Genomic DNA, 27,874 nt, shown 5'->3' with positions numbered 1-27,874 from the left:
AGTAAATAGATCAATTCTGTATAAAATCTAAAGACCTGCATTAGCTTGTATTTGACCAGGCTGGGTCAGATCTAGTGGTGAGGCTTTGACACAGGAAGTGAAACAACTCTTCTTTGACACATACTGGGTTGTGACAGAACCTTATAAAAGCTTCCTCTTATTTACGTGTGGACATGTCTGTGGTTTTGTAGTATTTTCCTGCAAACCACAAGCTTTTAGCGCCCTGAAAGTGTGACATCCACACCCAAACGTGTTAGCAGTAACTGAACAGTCAGGCTGAATGTTCTCTCAGTGTTAGTGCTCACGTTTAAGACCAAAAAACGCCAAATTAGTAGGATTTTTGCCCTCAGTGACTTTTATTCTTTTTCATAAGTTTAAAAAAAATCACAGTATGACCTGAAATAAAAAACATATATGTAATTTGAGACTTTTTAAGGATCTGTGGTGAACCTGAGCTGTACTTTCAGCCAAAACCATCTCATCTCATCTCAGATCTGCAGTTTCCAGCGCCTTACTTGTCTTCGTGTTCGTAGATGTTGAGGCCGAGAGCGTCCACGCCCAGCCACAGCTGTGTGCCCTTCTTGTTTTTGATCTCAAAGTAGTTGACGCCGTACATCTCCAAGTCCTGAGCGATTTTAAGGTATTCCATCATGGAGTCCTCTCTGGAAAAGATTGAGGAGATGTTACACATTTGTTGTTATCAGATCGTGTCACAGAAACATCAGAAAAACAAAACTATGGCCTCCTCTAAACTAAACATTCTTAACCTCCAGTCCAGACCCTGTGGGAGAAACCATAAAAAGGTTTTCTAAAAAGCATGTGTGCTGTCATAAAATCAGTTTTGTTTTTACCTCTAGAGCAGTGATACTCAACGTGTGGCTCTATTGTGATGGTTTGTGGCTCTTTTATATCAAAATTTTAAATATTATTCCCCTGGAAAACCATAAAAAAGGGAATCTTTGACCTCAGAATTATCCATTGCAGTTTGTTTCCCACACTCACACAGCAGGCTTTAATAGTCAAATTTATTTTTTGTCTGTATATTTCCATTGCCCTTATCTGCATTTCTTACCCTTTATTACCCTTTTGGCCACTTTAATCCCATTTTTACCCCTTTCTTTTTACCTTTTTCAACTCTTTAATCCTGATTTTTTGCCAAATGCATTTTTCCCTTATTTGCCACTTTTTGCCCATTAAAGGCCCCTCTTGCCATTACATGTCACTTTTTCCAATTTCCCGCAACTTTTGCTGCTGTTTGCCAATTTTAGTTATTATTCACACATTTTCCCCCACATTATTGCTGCTTTTTGCCAATTTTAGTTATTTTTCATTCATTTCCCCCCACCTTTTTGCCAATTTTAGCTATTTTTCAAACATTTTCCCCCACATTTTTGCTTTTTGCCAATTTTACTTACTTTTCACTCACTTTCCCCCACCTTTTTCCCAATTTTAGTCACTTTTAAATCTTTTTTTTGTCAAGTCTCACCCATTTCTGCCACTTTTCACCCAGTTCTTGTCACTTTTTGCAGCTTTTTTGCCTATTTTGCCAGCTTTACCTTATCTTTATTGCCACTTTCACTCACTTTTCAGCTCTTAGATTTTGGCTCATTCCAGCTGTTGTCATGGTAATTTGTCTGATAGTTTACCAAGGAAAATACCCCAGATTCTGTTTTCTGATTCTGTGTTTCTGTTCTGACTGTAGGACTGTCTGGAGTCATACGACCAAAATATCAAACATGTCAGAAATCCATCCGGCCAGTCAGGAGCAGCTGGTTGGGCTGTGATCGGGTCGTTGTCAGCTGCCGTACCCCTGTACACAGCACGACAAAAGATCCCACTGAAAGTCACCGCGTCTTCCAAGTAAGTCGTGAGTTATGATGACAGTGTATGCCCAGCTTTCAAGGTTCCTTTGTGTGTGGATGGCAGACCAAGAATGTGGACTTTTAGGGTCAGGCTAACAGATAATGGCTGCAGGACGGTGTGTGCATGTACAGCCATGGTAGTCCCACAGGCTGTTTACTGGCTGTGACTTCTATCAATGTTATCCTTCTCTCAAGATCCACCCAAAATAAGGCCTTAAACCAGTGTTACTCAACCCTGCTCAACCAAAGAGCCAAAAATGTTAAAAAAAAAAATATCTTTGCAAGAGCCACAATCTAAGTGGTGAAAGTGGTACTAAAGGATTCAAGTGGCAATGGAAACAAGTTAGAGGTGGCAAAAAGTGGTAAAAATGGGCAAAGAAGGAAAAAATAGGCATAAAATGACAAACACCAGGTGAACATTGGCAAAAAAGTGGCAAAAACACTAGTAACCTGTGACAAAACAGTCAAAAAGTGCCAAATATGTGTATATATATATATATATATATATATATATGACTGTTTAATGCAAGCATGTGCTTCACTGCTCAGAATGTGCGGGAACACAGTCCACACAGGCAGGGTTTGGTGCCACTTTTAACCGCTTTTCTCCTTCGCTAGGTCATAATTGTGCATCTAAAGAAAACTGGACGTAAACTGTACTCTTGACTGCTGGTTTGACTGGAATCACTCTTCAGTAAGGACAGGGTGGAGCAACTTGAAAGCTCTGAGTTGAGGAAGTGAGCTCAGCTACCGTAGTGTAGGTAGTAGATGTGCAAGCTAAAGAGAGAGGTACTAAGAGAGCCACACATCTCCACAGAAACTGCCATGGTGGACTCTGCTGAACTAAAAGGGGGATTGTCACAAAGGAGAATGGTTTCTTTCTCCCCTTGGGAGATTCCAGAAACACTTGGCTTATATACTGGACTGACTTCTATTCTGAATATTACAGCAACTGTTAAAAAGAGTAATTCATGGCTTTAAAAATGTCAGCAAGAAACCAAAAGTTATGTTGCAAAACACCAAAACATGAGTCATAGTTCCAGTAGCATGAGGGCTGGAACTCCAGTTGTTTATGAGTTAGACTTATGCATTTGGCTGCAGTCCAATTAAAAATGAACCACGGACCACAGCCCAACTTCTTGCAATAGTTCGGACCAACCCACTGGAAACAGCTGACTGACCCACGTTTGGGTCCCAAGCCCCTGTCCAGAAAAGGCCATCAGTTGTCCTAACATGACCCAACATGTTCACTCACACACATTTTTCTCGTCTTTCTTGAGGGTCTTCCGGAGAAGAACGTGACACATACCTGAGCATTCCTCTGTGCTCCTCGTGCCAGGTCTGTATCCGATCCTCCCACTGCTCCTTGGTCAGCTTGTGCTGCTCCAGGACTCTGTGCACACAAACAAACACAATGACTTCACCTGAATGGACCGCTGGAGTCGACAAATTACTTCCGCAGGAGGAAATCATCGAAAAATCCCAGCAGGAAAGGAGATGCATTCCAGGCTTACACGGATCTGTGTGTAAAAATTCAGCAGAAACCTCCCACACATTCCTCTGTTCTCATAGGCTGCGAGAGGTTTTGTGAGCGTACCTCTGAGGGAGCAGTCTGTCGTGGGTAAGGTAGCCCAGCTTGTGGACGTCTTTGTTGTAGTCTCCATACTTTGCCTGGACGGCGTATGATGCTAGGAGAACAGCCGTCTCTGGAGGACAGTAGTTCTCATCGTTCAGGATGGCCTCTTTCACCTGGCAGAGAGGAATTATTTATTCAACATTATTTTTTTACTTTCAAATTAAAGATCAAATCAACATTTTCTTCAGAGATGCTGCCGTCGTCTCCTGTTAACTTTTGGACCTCCTTTAGGGGGAAACTTGAGCAGCGAGTGTCTCCTTACCTGCAGGAAGAAGAGTCTCTGGGTGATCTCCTGGATGAGTTCCTCTGAGACATCCTCTGGGAAGAACTTGGCTCTGAACTTAAACTGTAGAGGGTTTTCTTTCTTCACGTCCTGCTGGGTCACCTAGAAATTAGACACAAGATAACCAACTGTTTTTTAATCAGCAGGTCGCATAGATGAATAGGAGCTTTATGTGAACAGGAGGGAGGGGCAATTTAACAACTCTAGGTATGCAAAACTTCATAATCACTGATTTAAAAGGCCTTTAAAGCTCAGAGCTATTCTAAAAAATAAATATAAAATGCAGCTTTTGAAATCCTTTGGTAAACTTGAAAATATTTTCCATTTAAAGCTGCTTTGAAATCCTGTTTTCAATCACACCCACACTGGTCTGTATTTGCTGTAGGGTCCCACTCAAAAACACACACTGGTTTTACATGTAGACCAGTTTATATCTGAGTACTTCTAAAGCCTCCAACTCTATCAGCCTGTCTCACACACACGCTGTGAGGCTGGTGGGTGTGTGAGCCCGAGCGAGAGAGGAAGTGAAGAGTACATCTGAGGCTCTAGATGCAGCACAGCTTCTGGGCAAAAACATCAGACTGTGAGATGATGAAAGACAGATAAGAGCGGGAAAAGAGGGCGGAGAGACCCTTACAAAGAGAGAAATAAGTAGAAGAACAAGTATGTTTGGTGACAGCGGGGTAAACGGAGGAAAACTGACCTTCTTGTTGAGTTTGAGCCAAGTGATGTAGCCTTTACTGTCCACATACTGGAGACCGAAGAACCAGACCTCCCGCAGTCCCACCGTCTTCACCACCTGAGAATAAAACAGCAACGAATCACAGACCACCCTTACATGGGGTCCCTACGTGCTGTGTGCAGCGAGGTGGTGCCTCTTTAACAGCTTTTCTCCTTCATGTTGTCATAAAAATACTTCCAGAGATGCTTCAATTCATACAAAGTAAAATATTTCAACACATTTTTTGTTTTTATCTTGTGGATTATGGCTCATTAAAATCAAAAATTTAATAAAAAAAAAAAATCATGGGTGGTTATAATGGTTGCAAGTTCACGCTGAGTCTAAACTTAGACTTAAACTTACAATAGTTTGGGATTTTTCATTGGCTTTTATTTTTATTTTACTTTGTTGTCATTAGTTTTTCCTGCTAGTTTTTTAGCTTTTTTATTATGTGAAAATGCTTTCTTTAGTTTCTAAGTAAGTTGTTATTGTTTTATTGTTTGAATTTTTAAGTAATATACGATGCATGTCAGGGCGAGACCTTGGAGGACAGCAAACAGGATACATAAAAAAAAAAAAAAAGCTAATCCTAAATCTTAAACAAAGGCTTCAACCAATCTTAACTTCTCAGTGTGAGGGAGGGAATTAAGAAACAACACCTCTCATTGCATAACTTATTGCGCAAATTCTTTCATTTGCATTAATTAAAACGATTTAATTTTGAGTCTTTTGATTTAAAGCTGCTGACTTAAAAACACAAGGACAAGAGGGAGCTGTGAAGGAAACTGAAACATCCTCACTTAACAGGCTAAGTCTGAAAACGCCTTTATTCAAAGTCTATCGACACAAACTGAAATGTAAAAACATCTGAAAAAAGCAGAAGGAGAGCAACTGTCCTGCTCACCTGGTCAAAGAGCTGTTTCCCTGTCGTGTTAGGTTGGATGGCAAACTCCAGCTCTGCATCCATGGTGGTCACACGGACGTTGATCTAGAAAACACAAACAGATTTAATTTGCTCGTTACATCAAGTTTCCTTGCATTGCAAGTCTTACTCCTAAATCTGAAAGATGTAAACGCTTTGATAAACCAAAAAATGTAAAAGCAAAACTCAACAGAAGAACTGCTGTGTAAGAAATAGACATTTACTCATCATGGAGCTCATCATTACTGCATATTTGTCCATCATTCCTCTATTATTAACCAGGCATCATTCATGATAGCAGAGCTCTTTAATTGCACATTTTAGAGGAAAACCTGCCTACTATATGCTTGTATAAATGCATGACATATATAGCTATTCTATCCAACAATGCTTGAGTGTTAAAGACTATTCAGAGCCAGGTCAAGGAACGATCCTTTAGGAAATGACAGAATTCCCAGAGGAGAGGTTTCTCTGTATGAGTCAGTTTTCCTCGATTCTACCCGAAGAAGCACGGCGTAAACGTTTCTCTCTCCATGTTTCCACCCTTCACTGCCAGGATGGGCCAGCCCCACCTTTCCAGGCAGCCTACAACTCTTCAGCTACCTCTTGTGGGGTGGAGCAGAGACTAAACCACAGTCATTGGCTGTGCCCTGCTGAGCGGCGCTGGCAGGAGGCCTAGCAGCAGCTGATGGCAGAGAGCGCAGAGTGGCTGACCACTGAGATATCTGACATCCTTCCTCCCACACCTACACACACACTGAGCTGTGTGTCACCCTGGCTGTGGTTAACAAGACGAGAAGAGGTGCGGGAGGAAGCACGAGCTTAATATGAGGCAAAGTGCAGAAGTAAAAGCTGCAAGAAGGACAAAAATGAGCGGGGAGGAGAAATGCAACAGGAAGTTAAGAGTGGCTCTAGGGTGTACTCCTTTTCTTTCAGATTAAGTTACAGCGAGGTTACTGAAGATGAGCCAACCATTCAGAAGAGGAGATGAAGAGATGCAGAAAAAGAAACACAGAACCTTCATTTTTCCTCAGAGCAATTATACACAAAACCTCAGGAAGGCTGACTTCGCGTTTCTCCCACAGTGTCCCAGGGATGAATAATCCATGAAACTTGTGTCTATACAGCACATAGCAGGACTCCCCCTGCACCGCACAGAGCTCAGACCACAATGCATCTCCCTCTCATTAATTAGCCATGAAAAGCTGCAGCACTTTCTCCTCACTATAGACGTGCAGCACTGCCACATTATAACTCTAAAGTGTGCAGGCTATTTATTGCCCAGTATTAACAGGATCCATGTTCACAGTCTAACCTGCTTCAGGTCAGGCTTTCTTCTTTGGAGAAATATGGGCAGAGACCCAGGGGAAGATTAGGTCCCAACCCTCAGGAGTCACTGGGGACATTTTGGTCAGTGATTGTGTCCACACCCCCCTACAGAGACTATTGACCTCAAAGAGGGACGCCCGGGTTTGAAGTCAGTCTGTGGCGTCTCTCCCATACGCCCCTCTCTCTCCTTCTCTAGGTTTTGACTCTACTCACTGCCCTGAATCAACACAAGACTGCCTGAAAATAAAGAGCAAAAATAAATACAACAAAAATACATAAACCAGGGGTGTCAAACTCAAGGCCCCAGGGCCAAATCTGGGGCCAGGGTCCCGCAAGAGCATTAAAGTTTTTATTTTAACTGGCCCACAAGTATGAGCTCTGCAGATTTCTTCAGTATAAAAATGTAAACCTCAATGATTTAAAATATCATTAATCATAAAAAATTAAAAAGTAAAGAGTAGAAAGAATTACTGCTATATATATTACATATACTATAAATATTACTATAAATATTACTTTTTATGTAGTATTTTGACCTTTTAGATTCACAATCTTAAATTTCAAGTCATATTTTCACCTTTTAAAACTTCTTATTTTCAATGTATTCTCATATATTTACCTTTAAAATGCATGATTTCCAATTTTATCTCATATTTTGACCTTTAAAACTAACAGTCTTGACTTTTTTTATCTCATATTGTGAAGTTTAAAATGTACAATTTTTTTCATATATTGATGGTCATATTATGACCCTTCAAACTCATGATTTTGAATATCTTAATGTTTCTTAATAATTTGGACCTTTAAAACTTTTTATTTTGAATTGTATCTCATACTTTGACTGATAAAACTCATGATTTTGATATTTTTTTGCTCATATTTTGACTGATAAAGCTCATGATTTCCAGTTTTATCTCATAAATTGACCTTTAAAACTTTATTACTTTATCTATCTCATATTTAAACCTTAAAAACTCATGATTTTTAATTTTTTAATCACATATTTTGATGTTTAAATGTATTATTTTGAATTCTATCTCATATTTGGACCTTTAAAACTCATGATTTTTAATTTTTTTATCTCATATTTTGATGTTTAAATGTATTATTTTGAATTCTATCTCATATTTGGACCTTTAAACTCATGATTTTAAATTTTTTGATCTCATATTTAGAATTTTGAAAGTATTATTTTGAATTCTGTCTCATATTTGGACCTTTAAAACTCATGATTCTGAATTTATCTCATGTAATTGCCTTTTAAAAACTTTTTTTGACTTAATTTCATGTTCTGACCTTTGGATCTTGTGAGTTTGACTTTAATCTCAGCTTTGAGCCTTTAAACTTGTCATTTAGACTTTTTAACCTCAAAATCATCACATCATCAGTGTTTAGTTTTACTTTCATAGTTTATTACTGATGACATGATGGTGACAGTTTCTGGTTAAATCTTGATCCAGTTCGGCCCTCAGGTTAGACCTAAATTCAGGATCCGGCCCCTGCTGTGACTGGGTTTGACACCCCTGACATAAACAAAAATAAAACACAGCTCCTGGTCCTAAAAGGGCAGATTTCTAATAAAGAACTTCAGACGTCTCTTACAGTCTCCTCACTAATGTGTAGCTGACTGGAGTCAGGGAGGCACCTAATCTTAAATCCACATGAAGATCACGGCTTAATGCCAGTCTGGAAAATCTACCCACACTGCTGTTTATACCCAAATATAGCCGCAGAGAGGAGAAGGGAAAAGAAATGAATAAACAAAGGGGTAATTTTCAGGAAATGAAGCTAAAAATTGAATAGAAGTGTGAGCTGCAGACATGGAGCATGGCTGCCAAGGCTTTAAGGTGCACCTAAATGACCTTTGTTTAGTTACAAAGCAATCATCTGAATGTTTTTATCAGTATATATTGATTTAAGATATTCTTTTTTTCAAATGCAATGTTTAACCTTTTGACAGTAAAATTCTAAAGTGCATGCTGCTGCATGCTGAGCAGCTCCTGTGAGTGATTCTGAAACGTAGTTTGGATGTAAGTTTAGATGGCTCTGTACCAGTGACATGGGCATCCAATAACATAAGCTGCTGCCTGTCAACATCATTTCAATGAAGATGCTGAGGATATGGTTACCTGATACAACACCAGCTACAGCTAGCCAGCTCCTGGTGAAGGTATTTTACTGCAGGACCTCAGGATTACTTCTGTTATTGATTTATCTTTTATGCTATTTTATTAACTGATAGAAAGCTTTTTCTACAGAATGAATATTCTCTAAATGATCATTTTCTGCGTTCTGAAACTTGGGAACAGAAGAAAGCATCTCAGTAAATCTACTGCATTCTTAAAGCAGACGTGTCATCGATGTGCATGGATTTTTTGTTTGAAAATCTGCAACCAAATCCCTAAGACTAAAGAAAAGCTAGTTACAACAAACTTTTGCAACTTCTCAATCTACTCTTTCAAGTGTAGAAAACAAGCGCCCCTGAATAAAGCCACATTCATGGTCCACTGACACATGAATTAGGTCTGTTTTGGTTTCACTAGCTGCCTCATTGACTCTGTGAGGCTGCAGCAGTTATGGAGAACATCATGCTGCTGAGCCGGGGTTTCCAAGTGACCGGACATGAATGTTCCCTCTGCATTTGTGCGGGGCCGGCCTTTGTGTGTGTGTGTGTGCGAGTGTGTTTGAGCCAAAACACAGTCAACCCACAGGGCACGGGGAGGTGGAATCCTGCACGGACCAGACGGTCAGTTAATCCTCTCCCTCCTGCAGAGAGAGGGGGAGGCAGCGAGGGCCGACAACATGCCGACGCTCTGACACAGCTAATCACACACACTGACAACCCAACAGCCTCAAAGGAGCAACTTTTGTAAGCCTGTCCTTATACGACAGCCTGACAACACCAAACACAGTGACTGTGCAACACAGCCACTCTTAAAGGGACCTAATTACCCTGTTTGAAGAGAGTAAAGGACTCAGACCTGCAGTAGACCCCAAAGACCGGCTCCACAGCTGCAGATAAAATCCAGGTGGGTTTGTTGATGGGGGAAACGTTGTTGCTGACATTTAAAGGTCTGAAAAAAGTTTTCAATAAAGATTTAGGGCACACTTTTGCCCCACACATGCAGAAACACAACTATGGTTGAGGTTACATTTACCACCTGAGTCTGTGACTTCAAGAACCTGTTTCTCAATGAAGGGAGTGAACAACTCAGCAGACTGTAGTCTCTGTTTATAGCTCAGCGTCTTCAGTGAAGATGTCTGTGCGTCTGCTCCTCATCCTCACTGCTCTAAACAAACCACATCTGTGATTCATGCTTCTGTGTTGGCCTCATTAACTCATCATCCTGACAGACTGCTGTCATTACAACTACTCAGAACTGTAGTTTAAAATTTTATGCAACAGCTAACTTGTTGAGTGTAAATCATGCTTGAGCCCATAAATACAAGTAATGGGACAGGCCGGTGCATGCACTAGTCAAAAACCAGACTCTGTAACCTGATAAAAACTCTACTTTGAATCTATGTTGTCATTTTATTACATAAGCAGACATGCTCCAACGTAAGCCTCAGCTAGGTATGGATAAGCAGATATGATGGTATATGCACATATAATCTGCAGATATGCAACTTTCCAGAAATATAATCACAAGGCTGACACCTTTGACTCAGTTGGTCGGATGTCCGGTCGTTACGCTCTCATCCAACCAAGACTTCTGCTCGTCGGTTGGCCGTGCGCGTGCATGTGTGTCAGAACGACATTGTGGAAGCGCGCAGAGACGCTCATCAGGAGGGAAAGAGAGGACTAATGCAGCGCAGGCAATACAGGCAGAGAGGAACACAAAGTGACTCAGAACAAGGGTGTCCAAACTATGGCCCAGGGGCCAAATGGAGCCCGCGGTCCAATTTTGACTCTAGAAATAACATGAAATATGGCCCACATTTGAAGATGAAGCTTGTGCCTAACTGTATTGTGCTTCAGAGTTTTCGTGCTACCACTGTGGTAAACATACTGGCAACCAAAAAAGTATCAATATCTTGCCAGTAGTAGCAGAAATATTCAAATGGCAGAACCAGTGGTAGCTAGGGCCAAACAGGGCCCCCTGACATCTGACTGGCATCCCCACAAACCTGGCAATCTTGGTCAGCTGATTTACTCTGAGCACATTATTGGCTAATGGGTCTCATACCAGCTTACTCAAATGCTCTCTCTACCAGCTGCTCTTGCAGCCCTCCTCCACCCCAGCTCCTCCTTCATTCTGCTTCTGGCTAAATCAGTGCCATTCAGTTGTCATTGATGCCTGCTCTGCTCTGGGGTTTCTGCTGCTTCTCTCCCTGCCTTAGGCTTTTCTTAATGGCATAGGAAGAACAGGATGTTTGACGCTTCCCGCATAGGCTCTAGCACTGCTGAGTGTCTCTACCCTTCCCTCCATCAGAGCCTCAGCTCCCATGGCCTGTTTAATTCACTGGTCAGTAATTGTCTGGTATTCATCCTCAGATTCAAGTGTTCACGCCAGCGTTAGTGTCTGTTACAGACAGAAAGCAGAAGAGAGAAAAGACGAGGTCTTCTGGTCATTAAGTCACACCCAGCAGATGTTTTTTCCTTCATCTCAGTAAATAAACGCTGCATGCTGTCTGATATGTGCTCATATACAACAGCACAGGCCGGATGTGATCCTGTTAATAGTTATAAATGAATACAAACTGTCTGAGGATATGTTGTAGGCTATATGATGCTGAAGAGCCATGATCAAGGAAATCATGATTAAAGGTGGGTGCACACTGGTCGTCTCTGAGTCAGCTGTTATTTTGGTGCATCAGAACGAGGATAAAAATACTTAATAATGAGTTGTGAAGCTTGATTTGTTAATCTTTACAATCATTTAGACTACAGGAACGGTGCCAAGAGGAACCTGTTGTGGATTAAGTTTATTTTGATTTTGATTTTTCTACTTGAACAACCAGTCAATTTCAGTTAACCCAAGTTTTTCTTTGGTCAACTACAGCCCTAAAATTCAGACATCAAGACTCTGAAGACCACCACTGTGCTTGGTGTGTTTATGAGACTACAGCATGTACCAACATGGTGTGCACAACTTTTGACCTTTAGAAATGTTGCAAAGGCTCTGTAGAGTGAATGCAGCATGACTGAGATTTGTCACTGTGTAATTACAGTACTATCACCCCCATCTCTCTAGTTCTCCTCTCTAAACCAGAAGTGAATGTTGACTGGTTTACTGGTTATTTAGGTCACTTTTTTATTGCTGGTTTAAATTTTGAAGTCTTGATTCACATTTGCAAGTGAATAGCATGCTTCAGACAGACAAATTCCTCTGGCACAGACAGAGCCGACCAATAAAGAGAGTGGAGCAGAGAGGAAAGCTTTCCATGCGCCAGGAGCAAGACACTCTCATCACACGACACTGCACACACTGGCTGCTGCACACACTGGCTGCAACACACACTGGCTACTGAACACACTGGCTGCAACACACACTGGCTGCAACACACACTGGCTACTGAACACACTGGCTACTGAACACACTGGCTGCAACACACACTGGCTGCAACACACACTGGCTGCAACACACACTGGCTACAGCACACACTGGCTGCAACACACACTGGCTACAGCACACACTGGCTGCAGCACACACTGGCTACAGCACACACTGGCTACAGCACACACTGGCTACTGAACACACTGGCTACTGAACACACTGGCTACTGAACACACTGGCTGCAACACACACTGGCTGCAACACACACTGGCTGCAACACACACTGGCTGCAACACACACTGGCTGCAGCACACACTGGCTACTGCACACACTGGCTACTGAACACACTGGCTGCAGCACACACTGGCTACAGCACACACTGGCTACAGCAAACACTGGCTGCTACACACACTAGCTACTGCACACACTGGCTACTGAACACACTGGCTACTGAACACACTGGCTACTGCACACACTGGCTACAGCACACATTGGCTACAACACACACTGGCTGCAACACACACTGGCTGCAGCACACACTGGCTACTGCACACACTGGCTACTGAACACACTGGCTGCAACACACACTGGCTGCAACACATACTGGCTGCAACACACACTGGCTGCAACACACACTAGCTACAGCACACACTGGCTGCAACACACACTGGCTGCAACACACACTAGCTACTGCACACACTGGCTACTGAACACACTGGCTACTGCACACACTGGCTACTGCACACACTGGCTACTGCACACACTGGCTACAACACACACTGGCTACAACACACACTGGCTGCAACACACACTGGCTACTGAACACACTGGCTACTGAACACACTGGCTACTGCACACACTGGCTACAACACACACTGGCTGCAACACACACTGGCTACTGAACACACTGGCTACTGAACACACTGGCTACTGAACACACTGGCTGCAACACACACTGGCTACTGAACACACTGGCTACTGAACACACTGGCTGCAACACACACTGGCTGCAACACACACTGGCTGCAACACACACTGGCTACAGCACACACTGGCTGCAACATTCACTGGCTGCAACACACACTGGCTACAGCACACACTTGCTACAGCACACACTGGCTACTGAACACACTGGCTACTGAACACACTGGCTGCAACACACACTGGCTGCAACACACACTGGCTGCAACACACACTGGCTGCAACACACACTGGCTGCAGCACACACTGGCTACTGCACACACTGGCTACTGAACACACTGGCTGCAGCACACACTGGCTACAGCACACACTGGCTACAGCAAACACTCGCTGCTACACACACTAGCTACTGCACACACTGGCTACTGAACACACTGGCTACTGAACACACTGGCTACTGCACACACTGGCTACAGCACACATTGGCTACAACACACACTGGCTGCAACACACACTGGCTGCAGCACACACTGGCTACTGCACACATTGGCTACTGAACACACTGGCTGCAACACACACTGGCTGCAACACACACTGGCTGCAACACACACTGGCTGCAACACACACTGGCTGCAACACACACTGGCTGCAACACACACTAGCTACAGCACACACTGGCTGCAACACACACTGGCTGCAACACACACTAGCTACTGCACACACTGGCTACTGAACACACTGGCTACTGCACACACTGGCTACTGCACACACTGGCTACTGCACACACTGGCTGCAACACACACTGGCTGCAACACACACTGGCTACTGCACACACTGGCTACAGCACACACTGGCTGCAACACACACCTTCTACAGCACACACTGGCTACAGCACACACTAGCTATAGCACACACTGGCTACAGCACACACTGGCTACAGCACACACTGGCTACAACACACACTGGCTACAACACACACTGGCTACTGCACACACTGGCTACAGCACACACTGGCTACAGCACACACTAGCTACAGCACACAATGGCTACTGCACACACTAGCTGCTGCACACACTGGCTACAGCACACACTGGCTACAGCACACACTGGCTACAACACACACTGGCTACAGCACACACTGGCTACAACAGTGGTCTCAGGAAAAACCCAAAACCAAGCACATATGCTTAGACTCACAACAGACAAAGATGGCATTTTATTACTTCATTTTTATTTCCTGTTGTATATGCTATTGCAGATTTGGTGCAGATTTTGTGTCTGCCGCTGCCTTCTTTTTCTCTCTTTTTACACTAACACAGTTCAAGACAGGGAAATTCCACAAGTTCTTCTGCTCCTGTGCCATCATAACTACATGAACATCTCGCTCGGGGTCACAACAAGAACATCGAGTTGCAGATTAAGCACCAAGTGAACAAATGAGGCCAAGGAAAAAGGATAGAGCATCTCAGCATCCCTTGAAAATATGCAAAAAACCCTGGAATTTTCTGTGCATTTCTCAAGTGGGCTGCATGTGTGAATGCAAACAGGCAAACTTTTCAACCCAGCTTTATCCTGCAAGTCTTCTTAGAACATCACAAACCAAGGTGAGGCAAGGAAATATTCATGAAAATTCACTGTAGAAAGTCAAAGCTGAGTCGATGTCTTTGTCCTACGATCAGTGCATGATCAGTGAAATCATCCTGGATGTACTGAGGCTGCTGCATACTCTGTTTTTATCCTGAATCCTTGTTGAAATATAGGCCAGAACTGTCATAGGATCATTCTATGTCCACCATGTTTGTGTAAACTTGTATAAACTTGAGGACGTTGTCATATTAGGCTCCACGCCCAAGCATTAACACCTCTCCCTTCACCTCCAGCCTGCTTTCACATTAGCACCGTCATTCTGTGCACGAGTACACTTATGTACGTACACAGTAGGTGGTGGGAGGAAAATGGTTGTTTTGAAAAATCTGCTGAGAAGAAGAAAGAAGAGACCACCATGGCAAGGACTCCGGTCTATGCTCCAGAAGTCCATCCTGCTGGCTACAGGCCCAGATAACAACAAAGACCCTCTTTCTACTGTGCCACATGGAAACAACATTTTTAAGATACAGGAGACATTTAGAACTGACTTCACAACTCTAATCGCTGACAGGTATCCTGTACTTGGGCGTGGATGCATTCACATCTCCTGCAGACGGCTCGTGAATCGTGCATGAGTCCACATCCTGAAGCAGACTCAAGCAGAATGTGTGCTGGGATCCAGGCCCAGGTTTCTAATGTGAAATCACCCTTACACCGGGGCTTACCTCCTCTTTACCCCCAGAGACCACGCCCTCCTGTGGGACAAGGAAAACGTCCCACTGTGGTGGATGTGTAGAATAACTCTGGGAGATTTCAGCTGCAGGCTGCAGTGACATTAGGAATGTTCTTCCTATTCCAGGAATTTTGAGGAACTGCATGTGTGGAAAAGGCTGATGAACCTCAGACATCAACTGTGTTTACACGCACAGTTAAGTCTAGCTGCAGTCATGGTTCAAATTAGGGATGCACAGATGCCGATACCAGTATCAGCTTGATACCACGCTTATGTACTCACATTTGCAGGTACTCTGCATGATGCACGCCTCTTATTAGACAAGGAAGTAGTCACAGTTGGGTAGTCACAGGATGACAAAAGTAGAGGAAATTGGAAATCATGCAATGAAAAGAAATGTCAGGAGTACTTGTAAATGGTCTGGAAAAATGTGGTACTGATGCATCCTTACTAAGGATCTTTAACCAGTTTAGACTACCTAAAAAGCTTTTTTTCCTTCAAAAACTATCTCCCACAACCTGAGGGTTTTCTGAAAAAGTGCGTGGAATTTAATTCTAAAATACTGCTGCAGCTGGCTGTAAGCCACGGTCTGTGTCACTGTGGAACTTAGGAAGTAAAACTTTTCCATGTAGAGAAGGGGTGTCAAACTCATACTGGATCCTGGGCCAGAGGGCCAGACTATTTAGGCCAGGGATGTAAAAGTCAGTCACAACGAGGGCCGGATTCTGGATTTAGGCCTAACCTGAGAGCCTAACAGGGCCAACATTTAACCATAAACTGTCAACCTCATTTTCATCAGTAATAAAATACGAAAAAAAAAATACTGATGATAAATCATTTTGAGATAAAAGAAAGTCAAAATGATCCGAAGATTATTATATAAAAAGATATAAAAAGAAGATTATTATCGGATGTAATGCTGTGGATTTAATCTCCGAAGACCCCGAAAAGTCACCAAAGTTCCGGGCTCACTACAACGGCGCCCTTTAGAGCTACGGAGACATCGATGGTAGCAAAATGGTCAGCTTTCAGAGGAAAACAAGAGTAAGTTTCAATGACTTACGGTTCAAAAGTTATCAGCGTTTTTATAAACAGTGTCATGTATTGTTGTATAGGACGACACTGTCCTCAGAGACTCTGGAAAGTCAGCCACTAGTCTCACTAGAAAATGTCCTGTAAGAGCAACGAATGCCTGGAAGACATGATTAGAGGCACAACGGAGAGCGGTCACGGATCTGTGCCACGTGAGCTCTAAAGGTTAATATATCAGCTACATAGTGGCCGATGTTGATTAATCTGTGATACGCTATAATCGGCCCGCAGATCAATCGATCAGGCTCTCGTCTACAGGCTAAAGAAGCTAAAATCAGGACTCTTTCTAATCCAAGAACCATCCAGATGTGTGTTTCAGCACATCACACTGCAGTTTAGCATGCATGTGTCATACAAACAGTGGGATAATCTAAAACACACACACACACACACACACACACACACACACAGTGCATCCTGTCGTTGAGGTATATACATGTAAGTTTTACATCTGTTCTAATGTATTAAATTAACTTCTGTCTTTCTCCAGATACACGAGCACTGTCTGGGGTAAAATCTATTAAAAGAAGTTTGCAGTACTCCACTGTGCACAGTGGTCATACGCCCCTGGAACTGGAACTACTGGACGGAGTTGTGGTTGATCTTGCTAACAAGTTAGCAGGCAGCTTACCAGTTGTATGGCAAACAGTGAAAACATGAACAGTTTGCATATCCTCCATCCTTTACTTTTGGTACTAATGAAATGCACTTTCAATGATATCCGAAGGCAGATGATTACATGATTTCAGCTATGCTCAGCATTCATGCTGCCGAGCATATCAGCAAAAATACCTAGACCAGACCCTCCCTAACTGAGGGGTAAACATGCAAGAATAAACTGTCCAGGTCTGCTGGTCCGACTTTGAGACAGCTGAGTACGAGTTCAGTCAGACTGACATGTTTGCATTTAAAAGTCTGTTAAGCTGACCTTCTTCTGACTGCATGTAAACATGTTTTCTGTATCAGACTATATCATCCTAAAGCTTGTTTTCCTTCCTATGTTGCACTTTGAGATAGTTCCTAATTCCCCCTCTCCATTTCAGCTGTGAAGACGCGTTCTCTCTCAGACGGGGGCCTTGTTAAATGTGCAGCTGTTTAGTAACTGTAAGCTGCTAAGAGGAGCTTTGCTGAGAGACGCACAGACACACTCTTTAGTCAGAAGAGCTACTAATCTGGCCTGCTGGGCTCTGAGCAGCTGTCTGTCCCTCTGATTAACCCCCCTGCAGGGTGAGGAGGGCTTCAGAGGGAGAATCACAGCTACCTACAAACACAAACATCCAGCCTTTTGGGGGAAGGGACGGTTTACAGGGATGTGAGGGCTTCAAGTGATTTTACAAGATGAACCCGAGGGATCATAAAGAGGAAGCAGGAGGGTCTCTACATGACTATGGACATTGCTTTTGTTTTGTAAATGCAGCCAGGTGTCAAACAAACTTTAATGTTGCCTCGTGACTCCTTTCCTATAACCCTCGCTGCTTCCTCTTTCTCTGGACCGCTGCAGGACTTCTAATGACTCCCTGACAGTGGTAATCCTCCCTCTTCACCTTACTTCTGCACAGTCAGGATGTTGACACAGCCTGGGCCCTGATATATACAGCAGGCCCCCTCAACAGCAAACAGGAAAACAGCCACAAGCTAGGAAACCAGTGAGGGCTCACTTCCTGTGGGGAGATATAACCTCGTAACTCCCCAACTGGCCTCCAGCCAACAGAGAGCACCAAACACTGAAGGTGAGATGTTGTCAGGAGAAGTTGTGTTTCCTTTTACTAATCTATTAACTCTTGACATCACAGCAGCTTCAGGATTTGGCCTCTTCTTCTATCACATGGGGCAAAAATTAAAGTTGTATTAACTTTGAATCCCAGCTGACCTTATGAGGATGCACTCAGATTTATCAGCTATCAGAGTGAGAACAACCATGTGTTTCTGTGTTAAAATCAATAAAGTTATTGTTATTTTAAAATCCCTAGAAAGAACCAAAGTCATTGTTTTCAGTGCTGGCTTTACAAACTGTTAAGTTACTCAACCTTGAGCCTGTTTACGCCCCGCTGTTACAGATGAGTGCTGACACCAGGACAAAAGAGGCCTTCTCCAAAAGTTATGATGTCTGGCTCAGAGCCCGGGGAAAGCCATGTCGGACGGCTCGGACTTCCTCTGTTTATTATGTCAGCGCCTCCCTGCTGTACTCTCTCTGTCAGCGATTGTCTGAGACAGAGATGTCACTCCCTGCCCTGTCCTGGGGACTGTTTTTGGGACAGTGCCCTTGTGACTCAAGGGACAGGGGGAGGAAATGAAGGGTGACATCAGCGCCCGGTTTGTTCTTCCTCTGCAGCTTCCAAAATCCCCCTGCACGCAAACACCCACCAGCTCCAGAGCAGCCAGACAGCAGACACACTGCTGAAAGGATGCCTAAAGCCTGCTCCTCTAAGTTGCTAGGAAAATTTCTGATGCAAGCTTTAGCAACCTGGCTAAGACACGTTTCCATCAGGAAGCCCTAATCAACGTAAGTAGACACTTAAAACGTGGAAACCTCCCATTGTGAAGTGAAAATAACTGTAGCATGCGGTATCTGCAGACTCATTAGAGAGCTCCACAAAGGTCTTTTTAAGCTGAAAACATGGAGCTAGAAGCAGCGAGAACACTGTGAAAGAACTGCATTAAATTGGGTTTTGTTTTGGCGCTGCTCATGTCCCAGGACTCTGGCATTCTCTCCACCCTTTCAGCAACAAAGGCAGCAGTGTTGCAGTTGCAGGCCTGTGGGCCTGGCAGTTCACTTCACACTCTGGCTGTTGTTTACTTGGAAGAGGAGTACGAGGAGTGGGAGCAGCCAGGGGGCCGAAACTGCCACTTAGTAGATGCACAGATGTAGCTACAAGAGCACAAAACAAGCACACCAGGCAGCAAGACGCTGCAGCTTTTATGTCTGAAGTACTCTCTGTTTAGACTTCAACTTTTCCTCTTAGCGCTGCACTTCTAAACATCTCTGTAGAGCTAAGAATGATAAAAGCTGCTGACATTTTAATGCCAACCTTCATCTGACTTCTTCTAGTCTCTTACCGGTTTCGGCATCTTTGCTTCCTCTCTTCCTTTCACCCGACAGCTGAGAGGGTAATTCCGTCACAGGACGGCAACAACACCTGGATGACAGGACCTGAGAGCAGAGAAAATACATGCATTTGTTATTTTAGGAGTACAGTTAGCATGGACTCAACCTGTACTTATGTTTTATTTCAGTTAGGATGTTTAGTTTGGCAACATGCCCCCTTTCTGCTAGCTACCACGAAACTTTAACTAGCTGATCTTGCTCACAAGTTAGCGAGTGGTAAACTGGTTGCATGGTCAATGACAAAAATATGAATAACTTCACAGCTCAGTTCATTTTGTTCTTACTCAGCGCTCTACTGTTTTCAGATATGATGCAATTTATCTTTCTAGTTTAAGGCCGCTGCACACTGATTCAGGTTTTTCCGTCTAAATTTTCGCACCTCAAAAAACAAAATCATTCTCTTTTTGATCATGTTTGCTAACTGACACTGAAATTTCCCTCTGTCGATTTTTTGGAGCAGGCAAAAAAAAAAAAAAGCTGAACTAGTATTTTGATATAAATACAGGTTAAAGAAATATTGAAACTTGCAGGTGGCCAAAATGAGATTTAATCTAGCTTGTGATGAATTGCCCAGCCCTAATATCATCCCGTATATTTATCCTCAGGTCAAACCAGGAAAGAAATGATAATTAGAATCAGTCATATTCTAATCAGTACTTTAAGACAGTTCAGAGCCGTGGTTTCTAAAACCCTGAACTGTATTTAGCATGGTTTCAGTTAGACTAATGTGTTTTAATACTCAGCTCATGCTGAAGCTAACAATCATTCAGATTCTTAAAACTGAAGTTCATTTCCAGGATCTCTTCTTGATTATTTGATGAAAAGAAGTGAAATGTCAGCGTCATCATAGTCAGAGTTTGTTGTTGAATGACTTGTTTAAACCCATTCAAGAGTCCAAACCTGAGAAGTTTTATTTGACTTACAGCAGTAAACCACAATCGACATGCTGAGAGAAGCATTTTCTGACGACTGTGCAAGAAAACAAACTTCAAAAAGGAAATCTTCTACGCCTGACAAAACAAAGTACATTTATTTTTGCATTGCTTGTTTTGGTTGTACTCTTCTGCTGAATGACTTGGCATGAAACCAACTTTAACTTCTTATTTTTTATATCACACATTCACGTTTTTAGCCAAGCCCTGAAATCAATAATGAGGGAAATATGTAATGAAAAAGTTTGAAGTAGACACAGCTCTGATAGAAACCTCCCGAAACAAATCCAGATACTTATGATGTTAATGACTACAAGACAGAGGAGCCTCAAACAGCCAGAGGAGCTGAAGTGGTTCCACACGTTACTGTTTGGTTTTAGGGGAAAGTTTTTAAGCATAATGACTGTCAAAGTAAAACAGGAGGACATTCAGAGCGTCATATGATCACTCACCAAGGTTTTCAAGCAACAGTTAGAGTCTACACTCCAGGATATTTCATCTGTTTAGTAAAGTTTGTCTCTTTATATCTGAAGAAGCCAAAAACGTGCCAGTTTTCCTGTTTCCTTCCTTTGACTGCCGTCATGTTCTTGGTTAAACACACGTCACGCTCCCTGTAGAGTCCGGCTGAAACACAAGCCTGAGGGTTTGGTCATGACCTGCATTGAACTGTCATAAGATCCTAAAATAACCAGCGTAACCCTCCCCTATGTTATGTAAACATGTCACATCGGTCAGGAATGGACACTCTACTTTACAGCCTAGCATCGTTTCATTTTGTCTGATAACAGGGCGGGTTTGATGTGGGGATGCTGACTGTCAGCGGGTCCAGCAATGACTCTAAGGACTGTTTTTCATGGTTTTACTTTCCCTGTTAGAACAGCTAGCTTTGGGAATTAAACACATATATAAATGTAAGATAGGGACACACTGACAGGTTGAGGATTTTCAGTTTTTCCATGATTGCATGAGTAAACATTCTCTGTTTCAGTTTAAATTTCAGTGAGAAATGTCTGAAACTGTAATGAAGACGCACCAGTTATTAAATGGCTGATGCCAGTTCTGATGTTTGACGAGACTGATGAACCCCAGACCAATGTTTGGTTCATTTTTCTGTTGGTGTTACACTAACACAAAGACAATTTTCCATTTTCTCTCATATCTGAACATAAAAAACAAACCAGAGTCTGTCCAACCAGTGACAACCTCTGCCCAATAAAAGCCTCTTCTCTCAGTCAGTGGTGAGGTGTGCTAGATGCAGATAAACACTGCCTGATGCAGCGTTACTCAACCAAAGAGCCTAAAGGTTGGAAAAAGTGGCAAAAACGGCTTCAAGTAGCAACAAAAATGAGTTAATGGTGGCAAAAATGGGCAAAAAACAGGAAACAAGTGGTATGTAATGGCACAGGTAGCCTAAATGGACAAAAAGGGGAAAAAAATGGTGAAAAATGGCAAAAATGCGATAAAAGTGGCAGAAAGCAGTGTCAAAAATGGGCAAAAAAACAGGAAACAAGTGGTATGTAATGGCACAGGTAGCCTAAATGGACAAAGAGGGGCAAAAAATTGTGAAAAAGGGCAAAAATGGGATAAAAGTGGCAAAAAGAAGAGGCAAAAATGGGAAAACGTAGGAAAAAAAGTGGTATTTAATGACAAAGGTAGCTTAAATGGGCAAAAAGGAGCCAAAAAAGTGGTGAAAAAGGGCAAATATGGAATAAAGTGGCAGAAAGCAGTGGCAAAAATGGGGAAAAAATAGGAAACAAGCTGTATGTAATGGCAAAGGTAGCTTAAATAGGTGAAAAGTGCCAAAAAATTGTAAAAAAAAAAAAAAGGGGGCAAAAAGTTTCCCTTTTTTAAGATTTCTGGGGGAATATTATTTAAAATTAAGACATAACAGAGCCACACGTTGAGAATCACTGGCCTAATAGAATACATTAGACCAGATTTGATATCGAGTTTGGTTTATTCTTCTGTGTGGTCTACGCTGTTGTGAGCACAGCAGATGTGTGCATCGGTGATCCCACATTGCTCTGCTATATCCTGCCAAAACACAAGTCAGCAGTGCAGTTTCTGTTGAAGTTATATTTCCAGGTCCAATCCAGTTCTCTGTTCGTGGACAGAAAATAATGGCAACTGAAACCCAATGTGTTGTAACAGAGCTGATAAATATGCAATCCTGCAACTATTGCAAAGAAGTGAGAAGCAATATGGGAGGAGACAGAATTCACAGCTGCTGAATCAGCTGACGGGGGTTAACGTGTTGGACCACGGTGAGACACATGGATGAGGAAATGCACGTCCAGTATTTTCAGACTGGACAAATTGGTGCAGGAGTTTATTTTACATTACAGCAGTGGTTCTCACTGTGTGGTGGATCTGGCCTGGGACCCAAGAGTGGATTTCATGGTTGCAAATGTACCACTGGAGACAAAAAAATGCAACCATGAAACTCTTTAAAACATGCTTGTTATGTCCTGCCTATTACATTTATCAGATTTTGTACTGTATAGGGTCTAAACGTTACTATTTTTCATTAAATGAATCCCACTGGTTGAGAAATATCAGAAATAAGGTTCATTTCTCACTGAAGTGATGACTGAGGCTTGACCAGTTGAGGACGACTGCCCTGGAATACACACAGCATCCCTGAAACACATTTAGGAGTCTGCAGCCACCAGATGCTACCCAGTGGACCAATCACAGGCCTTGCAGCCTCTGTTGTTTCATCCTTTAGCTATCACAAACCTACAACATGGATTTGACACAGATGTATAAACCAGGCTGTAGAAGTGACTCTGTTCTTACTTTACAGATTAAATACCAACATATGCTTTGAGTATCATCACTCCAATACGATACATCAAAACTTGGTTTTTGGTCCTTATTGCCCAGCCCTAGGCTTTATCAATTTGTCAAATTTGACACTTTGCAAACCCACTGTTTAAAACAGTACACGTTCCATTATTCTAATGACTGACAGTGTTAAAACAGTGCTGCACAATTCATCTAACTGCAATCACAATGTCAGGCCGTGCAATTACATAATCACAAGAAAGGCTGCAATCATTTTTGTGTTAAATAGAACTTGAAAGGTTTATGAAAATGCCTCAGAACGTCCTTGCAATAGTGTCATCATTGCACTTTGTAGAAGTACTCTTATTTTTAGTCCTGTAAAACTTTCAGGTTTCTATTTTTCATGCTACTGAATATAACGTGCTATTATATACACTACAAAACAATCATCATTCTCTGCAATTTCATTGATAACCAAGCAGGTAGACTCATGATACCATTTATGTATTATGTCATAATTTCAATCACATAACACAATATTAGTCCAGATCAGTGGTTCTCCAACGGTGTGGCGAGGCACATTAGTGTGCCTTGAGGCAAGTCTAGAGCCGTGTTTCCATCAGGGGGTCCGGTTTGATTCAGTTCAGTTTGGTATGGTTTGGTACGCTAAACCCACATATAGTTTGTGTTTCCGCAGACACCCGTGCTCTCACTTGGTGGGCGGGGCTGTAAAGGCGATGAATGTGAAGTCACAGACAGCGTGAGTCAGCTGTTCCAGCTGCAGAGTTATAGAGAGGATGAGTGACAGAAATCAGTCGGGAATAAGCAGCAAACAGCTTTATTTCAGCTGAAAGAGCTTTTTTAAAAAAATAACTACATTTTAATGATGTTAACAGCTGTCAGTACAGATCCTCAGCTGATGGCATACGTGTACAGAGACGGTTTGAGTCATAATGCTACGTTAATATGTGAATATATCTAGTCTAGAACAGTTTATACGACAAAATATGAAAGTTTAGAGCTGTACTGTGAGAATTCACCGCATTAAAATAAAATATACGTTCGGCTGGTGTTAAAATCAAGCTAGATTAAGTCAGAAATCCAGGGTGTGCTGATCTCATTTTAAAATAGTCTGCAGCCTGAAGTTTTACGAGCCTGTTCAACAACCACAGAGCGATGTTTTCACAGGTTATCTAAATGAGACGTAGATTAATAACTAGTTACAGATGAGGCTTTGTAGTCACAAACTTCAGCATCAATTTAGTTTCTCATCCATCGCGGATGGATCAGGCTGATGTGAGCCTTCAGGTTCTGCTTTGTGTTCTTAAAATCATCCAGATAAATGTCAGGAACTTGATTTGTGGCCAGATACCAATATCCATAGACTAGGAAACAGTTTGGATCTCTGTTGAGTCCAAATATTTCCCATTTAGGCAGATATTCGCCAGCTTCTCACGGCGCAGACTTCTGTGTTAGAAGCCCAGAGGCGAGCAGCTGGGTCGCGCGCTGACGTGACGTCAGTGCAGCCCCTATTGTTGTGTGTGTAGCTCCACCTTTTTGGTACGGTTAGGTAAGACTGGCACCCCTACGGAGGGTGCTGAAAAGTGGGACGGTACGGGTCGGTTTTTTGGGACCCTTTCTCTATGGAAACGCCAAAAAAAGCGTGCCGTATCGCAACCGAACTGAGCCGGACCGCTCGGTGGAAACGACCTATAGGTGTGCCTTGGGAATCTGGCTGGGCTCCTGAAAAACCCCAGAGGCTGGGCCCTCCCCAGCTGAGATTTATTGATGATATCAGTGCATCTGTGTTGGATCAGTAGCATTGGTGCTAGCATCCTGGCTAACAGTTACCTCATTTGGCAAGCTGTTACTGAGTCGAAATTGGTGTTGAAATCATTAAATCATGCTACTTTTTACCAAGTTCACCGATTTTTCCACACATTTTTCCACTTATTTTGACAACTTAAATCTTTTTTGCTGCTTTTTTGCAATTTTGCAACTTTTTTAATACTTTTGACCCATTTTTAAAACTTTTTACCACATTTAACTAATTTTGCAAACTTTTTTCCATTTTTACCTAGTTTTGCTATCATTAGACATTTTTTGCCAATTTTTAAATCACTTGACCTCTTTTTTTTAACCACATTTTAGCAACTTTAACCATTCTTGCCAATTTTAACTCACTTTGCCTTTGTTTGGCCACATTTTTTTGACCAATTTTGCTGATTTTTAACCCATTTTTACCACCTTTTTATTAACATTTAACCCTCTTGGACAGTTCTAACCTCTTTTTACCACCTTTTTGATACTTTCAACATGTTTTGCCACTTTTAACTCATTTTTGGTCCCTCCTACCAATTGTTACCCATTTTTGACTATGTCTTGCCACTTTTTGCCCAACTTTGCAATGCATTTCTCATCACTTTAACCAATTTCTGCCACCATTCAGCCACCCCCAGTTGTCTGGGCCCCAGAAACCTCTCCCCTTTATCCCCCTTATGGGCCAGCTTGATTGTTATGTTATTTAAAAAGTCTATTTTGTGTTGTTATGAATATGGTGTGCCTTGAGATTTTGGCTTTACCTAGGTGTACCTTGGGCAAAAAAGTTTGAAAACCACTGGTCTAGAATAATCGCAATTGCATATTATTACCAAACTGTGTAGTATTAGTTTAAAAGTACCAAAAGTCATAAAAACTACACTGTTATCATTTCACAGGTGCAAAGAAGACTGGAACAAATCCATCAAAAACTGCAGGTAAACTCCAGCACAGTGTGGAAATCAAAAACTCCAAGTGTTTACATTTTTTTTAACACTATGTGCCTTTGACATTATTTTTTTTTCCTGCTGAACCTAAAAAAAGTATGGATAGAATCTGATTTTTCCAACAGTCGTGTTTAACATTAGGATTCTGGTGTTGTGACGAGCTGGGCGCAGGTGTAGTGGCAAACAGGGAACTGTAGTAATCCTAATCCTGCACTAATTCTAGTATTTTACTTTAATGAAAGACCGCTGAAGCTATTCCTGGATAAAAATGTTTGGATTCAGAAACCAAACAGGGGATAAAACAGAGCTAAACCCTGTTGAAAAGCAATTATCCTACTAATATAAAAATACACGAGTTTATAAGGCATCCCTTCGGGCCAACAGTGCTGCCTGGTGTGATGAAAAATATGGTTACATTCATGAAATGTGCCAGTAAGGAAGCCCGCTAAGCCCATTAGGGCTGTAGCGATTCTGCTCCACATGAAGACATGCCCACTTGTAGCTTGTGTGCAATTAGCTCGCCTATTTACCCGCCGAGAGTTGGCTTCCGTTATGTTGAAATTTAGCCGCAGTTTTACCGAATTTTCAACAACTGTTAACACGGGGCGGACATTTCAACAGCAGCAGCACGAAAACAAGAGACCATGGCTGAGTCTGACACGTTAAAGAGATTTATCTACTGTTAGCCGTTACAGTCCTCAGCAGAAAACACACCGAAGTCAGAACGAGGCTGACACACTGGCGCTCGTGGGTGTAGTATAACGTTAAATAACAGGATAGCTTAGCAAACCACCACGCTCGCGCATGTTGGTGAAGTTTTTCAGCCTTAAAAATGTTTGCCGTCAGTAATTAACTACACTCAACACCGACAAATTCAAAGAAAATGCCCAAATCTGACAAATAAGGCGAATAACGGCGCGTTTGAGTGAACTTTTACGGCCACAACTCCGCTCACTCTTCACCGTCTCGAGGCGTATAAAATATGAATTAGCCGAGCACGAGGACATCCGCTATTGCATCAAACTTGAAGAAGCTCATCTTTTTAGGGAGAGGCAGAAACTCACCGGGGTACGAAGTAGCTCTTTGGCTCGGTAGAAAGGCCTGGTGTCTTCAAATTGAACTGAATGTCCACCTTGATAAATCCGCGCCAACTCTCCGCTCTTATCTCTTAATGCCTTTGCCGAAACAAATTCTCGCAGATACAGGAAAAACCGTTGAAGTCTTAACAACCATAAGGCGATTTGGGATGCCAGCATCGAGTCAGCGGAAATAACACGCGACCGCTTCCGGTGTTGCCTTTAAAAATAAAAGCCCTCTTCAAGCACGAAGGGAAATGAGTGTCACTCTTATTTAAAATGCGTGGATTTTGGAGTTATCTCAAATGGCAACATCTTTTTAGTTGTTTAGATCAACATTATAATAAGAAACTACTACAAACAGATTTTCCTTTGTCCAAACTCCCCTTGATTTCAACTAGAAAAACGTTTTTAACGTATCAAAATATGATAAATTTGATATATTACAGCAGCGGTTTTCAAACTTTTTTTTTTTGCTCAAGGCACACCATATTCATATCAATATGAAACAGACCGATATAACAGTCAAGGTGGCCCATAAGAGGGGATAAAGGGGCCCAGCCAACTGGGGGTGACACAAGAGGGTAAAAGGTGGCAAAAATTGGTTTAAAGTGATGAAAA

The 27,874-nt window shown here is 42.4% G+C and overlaps 1 protein-coding gene across 1 annotated transcript in view; it reads right to left on the bottom strand.

Moving 5' to 3' along the window:
• Positions 1-27,436, bottom strand: part of LOC121506099 (radixin-like) — a 45,896-nt gene extending 18,460 nt beyond the window's left edge. The window contains exons 1-8 of the mRNA XM_041781635.1: positions 27,242-27,436; positions 19,645-19,738; positions 5,407-5,490; positions 4,485-4,580; positions 3,761-3,883; positions 3,460-3,611; positions 3,172-3,255; positions 516-662 (exon numbers count right to left, since the gene is read on the bottom strand). Of these exons, the coding sequence (XP_041637569.1) occupies positions 516-662; positions 3,172-3,255; positions 3,460-3,611; positions 3,761-3,883; positions 4,485-4,580; positions 5,407-5,490; positions 19,645-19,656 (698 nt within the window). The 5' untranslated portion in view covers positions 19,657-19,738; positions 27,242-27,436. The remainder of the gene's footprint in view (positions 1-515; positions 663-3,171; positions 3,256-3,459; positions 3,612-3,760; positions 3,884-4,484; positions 4,581-5,406; positions 5,491-19,644; positions 19,739-27,241) is intronic.
• Positions 27,437-27,874: the final 438 nt, after the last annotated feature.

The sequence above is a fragment of the Cheilinus undulatus genome, linkage group 24 (genome assembly GCF_018320785.1).
Source record: "Cheilinus undulatus linkage group 24, ASM1832078v1, whole genome shotgun sequence".
Lineage (NCBI taxonomy): Eukaryota > Metazoa > Chordata > Actinopteri > Labriformes > Labridae > Cheilinus > Cheilinus undulatus.
This window is presented reverse-complemented; position numbering and strand designations above follow the sequence as displayed.